This window comes from Littorina saxatilis, linkage group LG13 (genome assembly GCF_037325665.1).
Source record: "Littorina saxatilis isolate snail1 linkage group LG13, US_GU_Lsax_2.0, whole genome shotgun sequence".
In the NCBI taxonomy this organism is placed as follows: domain Eukaryota; kingdom Metazoa; phylum Mollusca; class Gastropoda; order Littorinimorpha; family Littorinidae; genus Littorina; species Littorina saxatilis.
In genome coordinates, this window is record NC_090257.1 from 29,267,628 (window position 1) to 29,276,220 (window position 8,593).

Genomic DNA, 8,593 nt, shown 5'->3' on the forward strand with positions numbered 1-8,593 from the left:
CATTATAAATATATATATATATATATATGAGCCTGTGCCAAAACGTGGTCTGCCGAAAGAGCCGACATGTTCATGCATTACTGTTCATCAACCGCACTTTCAATCGCAAAAAGCACTGAACAGTTTGAAAGCATGTATGTTAAAGACATAGCAAAGACAGTTTCAGAAGCTTGCATGCATTACACCTACATGAAAAAAATAAAAATGTTAGCCGAAGCGAGCAAATCCGGCGACTTAAAAGTGGGACATTCCGTACATGGTGTTTTGTTCGTCCGCGGTCCAGAAATCTCCGTCGGCAAGTTAGAAACAGTGCCCATAATATTGATAAATGTACCCAAAATTACCACGAAAAGATGATGTCTACGAAAAAAAAGATGTTTATTGGCAAAATATTTGACGTCAAAAACGTCCATAGCGATCGTAACTCCCTGTGTCTCCAGCGAACTCACGATACGTCCCTCGATTTTCGAATCTACGAACGTCATTATCGCAACCGAAAGTTGTAAGCAACAGTAAATAAAAAGTTTTATTTGATTTGCAAACAATTGATTTAAAATAAAAGTATTTTAAGTAGTTTTGAGAAGTTTTTAGGTTGAATGCAATTTTCATGTCTTTTTGTTACGATCGCTCAATATTCAATAACTTATTTTATATGACCGCGGAAGTATCGGGGCTGCTGTTATAAATAGCAAAAACGTTACACGCACGCAGTTGGACTCCATTTTGCTACACGGATGGCCGACTTTCGCAGGGAAGGTAAGTTTTCGTTTCATGTCTCCTGTTTGATGAGCGTTACGATCGACATAAAGTTACGATCGACTCAAAATTCTTCAAGTTTTTTACTTATTCGCTGTGTTATAGCTAGTAGCAAAGAATATGTTCTGGGTGATTCTTCCTTTCATATTTTAAGCATTTGTCTGGACTGAAAAAGTTCGTTGAAGCTGAATTAAGACACAGGGACAGTTTGGGTCTTCGTTACGATCGATCCATATTCTGTGATGTCTTTGTTACGATCGACTGAACATTTTCACGGCTAGCAATAGCAACAGCAAACAATGGTTCCGCTTGGATTAGCAAGTAATGTATGAGTTTTCGGACTTGTTTTTACATTTAGTCAAGTTTTGACTAAATGTTTTAACATAGAGGGGGAATCGAAACGAGGGTCGTGGTGTATGTGTGTGTGTGTGTGTGTGTGTGTGTGTGTGTGTGTGCGTGCGTGTAGAGCGATTCAAACCAAACTGCTGGACCGATCTTTATGAAATTTTACATGAAAGTTCCTGGGAATGATATCCCCGAACGTTTTTTTCTTTTTTTCGATAAAAACCTTTGATGACGTCATATCCGGATTTTTGTAAAAGTTGAGGCGGCACTGTCACACCCTCATTTTTCAATCAAATTGATTGAAATTTTGGCCAAGCAATCTTCGACGAAGGCCGGACTTCGGTATTGCATTTCAGCTTGGTGGCTTAAAAATTAATTAATGACTTTGGTCATTAAAAATCTGAAAATTGTAAAAACAACATTTTTTTTATAAAACGATCCAAATTTACGTTCATCTTATTCTTCATCATTTTCTGATTCTAAAAACATATAAATATGTTATATTTAGATTAAAAACAAGCTCTGAAAATTAAAAATATAAAAATTATAATCAAAATTAAATTGTCGAAATCAATTTAAAAACACTTTCATCTTATTCCTTGTCGGTTCCTGATTCCAAAAACATATAGATATGATATGTTTGGATTAAAAACACGCTCAGAAAGTTCAAACGAAGAGTGGTACAGAAAAGCGTGCTATCCTTCTTAGCGCAACTACTACCCCGCTCTTCTTGTCAATTTCCCTGCCTTTGTCATGAGCGGTGGACTGACAAGTCAAGTCAAGTCAAGTTTTATTCCAATAAAACCCCGTGAGGGTACATGGACGATGCTACGAGTATACGGTCTTGCTGAAAAATTGCATTGCGTTCAGTTTCATTCTGTGAATTCGACAGCTGCCTGACTAAATGTTGTATTTTCGCCTAAAGCGACTTGTTCTTGGTTTGGTTGTGAAATATTTTTCGAGAAGGCCACTCGGGGATCTTCTTGCGTCAATCGTAACGCAAGACATGTAACTCTCACTGTGTCTCGGTTACGAGTGACACAAAGTATTTTTGGACAGCTATGCATTTACATACGTATGCCTTTCTTTTCTATTTAAGGTCTGCGTTTTACTTTTAACTTTTGGAATTGAGAGTTTAGGGTTGTGTTTTTTTTTATTTTTTAATGTTTGTAGCTTTGATTTACGAGGAATGCATGTCGACCGTAACTTTTCTTGGGAAGGACACAGTATTGTTTTATGTCCTTTGTTACTTGTTTTTTTAGTTACCTCAATTACCAGCCTTGTAAATAAATGACTCTGCAGATGAAAGCATATTAATTTATGGTGATTGTGTCAACTTAGACACATCTCTTTGTAGGAAATCCAGTACAGTCTTAGTTCTTAGGACTGATGTTAGAAGTGGTATTGTTGCTCTTAAAAGTGAAATGTTACATTTATCTGGGAGAGGTAGAAGAGACAGGGGTCAGTGCTGTAGAAACTGCACTTGAACATGTCATTAATTCTAGATGTACTGTGGGCAAATATTTTTCTGTCTTGTACTTGAGCCTCATTTCTTTTTCGTGATTGTAAGGTCTGCGACTGCAAGTCAGATTGTCACCCCAGGCTGAACGAATCCGGAAGCAGAACAACGAGCGATCCAAAGAGTACAGACAACGGCTAAAGCTGGACCCTGAACGCTACGATGTCTGCCATGAACGAACTTTGGAGAGGAACAGAAGACATGCTATTCTTACACAAACACGTTTGCACCCACGCGTATGGCTTTGCTTGCAAAGTACACCAACTTTTTGAAAAATACACTCAACGTTTTGGGAAAGTACTCTTGCCTCGGGTTTAGTGTAAACAGGTCTGCATCTGGTTTGGTCTGACTCCCTTCTGACAGTGACAGTCTGGCAAGTTTGCTGATCATGCATAGCCCGAGTAGATTAATTTATTTGATGGGGGAAGCCAATTTTACGAACTTTGCAGTTATCATTATCATATTATTTTACATGTAGGCATTGGCAGCTAAAGCTATGTGTGAAAGCTGATCTGTGATTTTCTCTAGTCTTGTACATTGTGGTACTTTGAATGCTTGTGTGTATTTATTGGTAGAGGTGCACATTTTTTTTTAAATCTCTGATTACCAATTTGTGATTGATCAAGTCTTGTATTTACCTTTGTAGGGTGTTTCTTTGATTATGTGCATGACTATTTGAGAGTGCAAGTGACACTTAATGTGTGGATGTGGAGGATATTCATGAAATTGACATTTCCCTTGGGCGTTTGTAATTTTACCTTGTTTTCTCCATGAACTTGCGTTTTAATTTTTCATTTTTATTTAACCAGTTTTGAGTGCAAAAGTGTTTGTTTAAGGACTTTTGACTCGTTCAGACTGGAATGTAATGTTCACGAACATTAACTGCAGGAACTTTCTGTATAAGCTGATGGTGTAAATATACCACTATTTGGGAATGTTTTGGTTAGTTTTCTGTTGTGTTTTTGAGATTCTTGCCATCCATTTTCCAATGAATTTGTACATTTGAAGACATCTTATCCTTATTTTGCACTTCCTGCATGTAACACCTGGCATTTTGGCATTTCTTATTCTCTTGTCACATTACAGTGTGTGTTCCTGACTTTGTGTGTCAACCGGAACATGAGACACAGTGCCATTTTCATGTCTTCCTTGACCCCGTTACAGTTGACACAGCAGGGACTAGTTTTTCTACTTTGCTTTCTTTTTCATGTGATTTTGAGGTTTGTTTGAATTGCAAATGATGGTTTTAATAAAATATTCTAGTCTTTGAAACATCTTCTCTGTTTTTAATTTTTTTTACAGGATTTCTTGTGACTGGAGTGTGTCAACTGTAACTCAGGACACAGTGATGGGTGTCTTATTTTTCAAAATACAAGGTCCATTTTAGAAGTTCCTCAATGAATCTTTTTTGGGATGTAAATCTTACTTGCTGAGTAAATTTGAAGCAAATCAGTTAAGAACTTATAAAGATACTTATGAAAATGCTGTGTCTCGCGTTATAGTTGACACACAGCTATGTTGATGCGTTTTTTTGTTTTTTCGCAAAAAGTAAAGCCCAAGTTATCTTTTTGGTTATGGAAATAGTTACACTATACAAAGTCAATTAGTGTATAAAGATAAGACAGTATTATTTCCAGTTTGGTTTTCAACCCCAAATGTCCCATTTTGGCAAGCACGTTTTGGCACAGGCTCATATGCGTATGTATGTGTGTGTATGTGTGTGTGTGTGTGTGTGTGTGTGTGTGTCTGTGTGTGTGTGAGTGTGTGTGTGCGTGTGTGTATTTACGTATTTACACACACACAAACATTTACACACACACACACACACACACACACACTGACCGCCCCGTGATTATCCATTCCCAGGTGACAGTCTGTCCTCTCACCGTGGTCAGCAGTTCTCCACCAAGGACAGGGACCACGACACGTACAGCAGCGGACACTGTGCACAGGTTTACCACGGCGCCTGGTGGTACTGGAACTGCTACAACTCCAACCTGAACGCTGACTACAAGACCAGCAGCAGTGCTCCTAACCACGGGCTGATCTGGAAAACCTTTGGAGGCACTGACTATTACTCCATGAAGTTCACGGAGATGAAGATCAGGCCTATCATCTAGAGCGACACTGGGAGCAGCCTAATTCTGTATTACTTTCTTCAAAGTAAAATTAGTCCCTAATGAAAAGATGCTGTTAATTGTTTCTTAGATGGATGTATTTGCCTTTGTCCTTCCCTTCGTCGTATCTTACCTGTATGTTTTTTTCACCCGTTTGAGCCAGATGATTATCCCACCCCGCCCCCTGTTGCAAACCTAAAACTAAAAAAAAAGTTTTTATCTTTTCAAACTCGTTGTCTACAGAACCATAACAGTTATGAATTAAACATATGACTCAAACTGATCATACGTTGTCATTGTTTTGGTTCTACAAACTGTTTCTCTTTGAGATCGCTCGTACAAGGTGTAACATTAACAGCTATTGTGTTTTCAGCGTAGCAATAGGGTCCGATATTTAGACGAGACAAGTATAATGCCGACGAGTCGAAGACGAGTCGCATTATACTTGTTCGAGTCTAAATATCGGACCCTATTGCTACGCTGAAAATACAATAGCGATTATATAGCTGTTCTGACCTTTATTTGTTGTTCCAAACTTACAAAATGACAGTTTTTGCGTCGATGCGTTGATCTCAGGTTTTGATAGCAGACGCCGTTTCTTATGCGCATTAGTTTTGCGCAGGCGCCACACTGACTTTGGAAAAAACTCGATTTGACAACACTGCTGTTAAACAACTTGTTATTAGTTCATTCGTATACAACAAAAAGAAGTTTGAGTTTTTTAATTTTGAACAAGACTACTAATGAAGAAGACCAAAACACAACATCAACGGAAAACTAGAAACAACTGAAGAACTAGGATGCAACAAGGGGAGGAAAAGAGAACAGCTAATCCGTACAAAGCGACCAAACGGCAGCGACGTTTTTAGTTTGGGTGAATGGCATTTATACTTGTCTCGTCATGAAGCGAATTTTTCAACCTCAGTTATAAACGACTACATGAATGTTAGTGCCATGGGTTGTACATCAATACTTCAGAGGGGAAGTGGGGTATTTAGTGTGGAGTTACGAGATAAGAAAAGCCGAATGCGAAAGTTTGTGTCAGTCGGCAACTGTGAACTAATCTTACAGGCACACAGAAACGGCTGTTCCGTTTTACTCCCCTGTTTGTACTACATCTTTCGACTTTGGGCATTTTGTGGTGTTTAGGGACAGAAAATAATAGTTTAGTCCTGTTTCATCGGGAAGTTAGCAGAAAAAGGTATGCTATCGACATGTGTAAAGCTGAAAAACATTCCCGAGAAGAATTTCAAGTTGTCAGTGTATGCTGTTGTTGATCAGTGAAACATCGTGTGGTACAGATGGGTAAACCGGAACCATGCGTCTTTGTTATTGACAATATGCTTTTGGATATTGGCAAAAATGGCTGTCTTCCATAGAATTATGCTTTGATGATCGGAAGAGACCATCCAATGACAGCCGCCGAATTCCCCCACGTGTCTATCAGAATAGTTATATAGATCTATAATTCAAACAGGTTTCTTTTAAATCTAATTTCGATAACAACGACTGTTTATTTTGATCTTTTAGGCTCTGCAACGTGTTCAATTTAAACCAATTTTCGGAACATTGACAACTAGAGTGGCCATGCCCAAAACCACTGAACATTCTTGTTTTACCTTGAACGTCTCAGGGAAACTTGCCGAATTCACACAAAAAACGTACAACTGTACTTCGTGTTATTACTTTTGTTTTGGACAGTTGGCGTGTACAATGTCGGGTTGTTATGCTTTGCAAAATTAATGTTTAAAGTTTGGCTTTGTTTCCAATGTTTAGCAATTAAACAGATCCAAATTTGGAATAAGCTAAATGGCTATGACGTGAAAAAGAATATATGTGTAAGAGTTTGCGCTGGTCCGCAAACGTGCTTGCACGTGTGTGCGTGCATGTGTGTGTGCATGTGGGTATGTGTGTGTGAGGATGTTTGTGTGTGTGTGTGTGTGTGTGTGTGTGTGTGTGTGTGTGTGTGTGTGTGTGTTTGTTTGCTTGTTTGTTTGACTGTGTAGTGGAAGTATATGAAGCTGCATTAGCAAACGAACCAACAGTCATACAAACAAACAAACAAACAAGTCCTGCAAAGACACAAATCCTAAAACAAAAACAAAATCAGACAGCCCAACCAAAAACATAGACAGCCACGCAGGCAGACAGAGACAGGCAGATAGATAGGCCAATACTTTTAGAGAAAGCGACACAAACAAACCGACAAGCAAACGAACATAAGCAAACAAAGCCGCTAGACTAAACAAAACACACCAACAAAACCTTATACGAGCTCAAAACAAGCAGACCGACAGACCAACCCCTCAGACAGGCATAGCGCTCGTTTGCTAATGCAGCTTCATATACTTCCACTACACAGGCAATTTAGAAGAAAGAAGGATAAGGCAAAAACAACAAACAAACAAACTAACTAACAGTAACTATATAACTAACTAACTAGATAATTAACTAACTAACTTACTATTTAACTGACTAACTAAGTAATTAACAAACAAACAAACAAAGAAAAACGGACAAACAAACAAACACGCAACAACAACTCAATAAGTTCAAGCCCCATTCCGCCTCACAAGACGTTTACAGAACGATGACATCTTTCACTAAAACAGCAATACTAAACAGCCAGGATGTTCCCGTTCTGTGTAAGTTCAAATGGAAGTAAGTTTGTACTGTATGTGAAGGTTAGGGGAGCCCAGTGATCAGAAACAGATGGTTTACGGGAGACGAAGGGTGTCTACTGTTGGGTGTAATAGTACCCCACACCACATGACCTGTGGTGAAACAGGAAGATAACCCCTGTACTTTGACAGTACGCTTTCTTGTTTTTATATTTAGTCAAGTTTTGACTAAATATTTTAACATCGAGGGGGAATCGAACCGAGGGTTGTGGTGTATGTGCGTGTGTGTGTGTGTGTGTGTGTGTGTGTGTGTGTGTGTGTAGAGCGATTCAGACTAAACTACTGGACCGATCTTTATGAAATTTGACATGAGAGTTCCTGGGTATGAAATCCCCGAATGTTTTTTTCATTTTTTGGATAAATGTCTTTGATGACGTCATATCCGGCTTTTCGTGAAAGTTGAGGCGGCACTGTCACGCCCTCATTTTTCAACCAAATTGGTTGACATTTTGGTCAAGTAATCTTCGACGAAGCCCGGACTTCGGTATTGCATTTCAGCTTGGTGGCTTAAAAATTAATTTATGACTTTGGTCATTAAAAATCTGAAAATTGTAAAATAAAAAAAATAATGTATAAAACGATCCAAATTTATGTTCATCGTATTCTCCATCATTTGCTGATTCCAAAAACATATAAATATGTTATATTCGGATTAAAACCAAGCTCTGAAAATTAAATATATAAAAATTATTATCAAAATTAAATTGTGGAAATCAATTTAAAAATACTTTCATCTTATTCCTTGTCAATTCCTGATTCCAAAAACATATAGATATGATATGTTTGGATTAAAAACACGCTCAGAAAGTTAAAACAAAGAGAGGTACAGAAAAGCGTGCTATCCTTCTTAGCGCAACTACTACCCCGCTCTTCTTGTCAACTTCACTGCCTTTGCCATGAGCGGTGGACTGACGATGCTACGAGTATACGGTCTTGCTGAAAAATGGCATTGCGTTCAGTTTCATTCTGTGAGTTCGACAGCTACTTGACTAAATATTGTATTTTCGCCTTACGCGACTTGTTGATATTGGTTTAAGTTATTAAAGATGCCTAAGTCAAGATTTCGAAAAGCAGGCCTATGTGATGATGAAAAACAGTACGGAATTGATGCGCCTGAACCAAGTAAAGTAAAACAAGTCGCGTAAGGCGAAAATACAATATTTAGTCAAGTAGCT

General features: G+C 38.3%; 1 protein-coding gene across 1 annotated transcript in view; it reads left to right on the forward strand.

Moving 5' to 3' along the window:
• The window catches only part of LOC138945975 (uncharacterized), a 35,775-nt gene extending 29,155 nt beyond the window's left edge, over positions 1 to 6,620 (forward strand). Inside the window, exon 9 of the mRNA XM_070317510.1 lies at positions 4,487 to 6,620. Within this exon, the coding sequence (XP_070173611.1) occupies positions 4,487 to 4,740 (254 nt within the window). The 3' untranslated portion in view covers positions 4,741 to 6,620. The remainder of the gene's footprint in view (positions 1 to 4,486) is intronic.
• Positions 6,621 to 8,593: the final 1,973 nt, after the last annotated feature.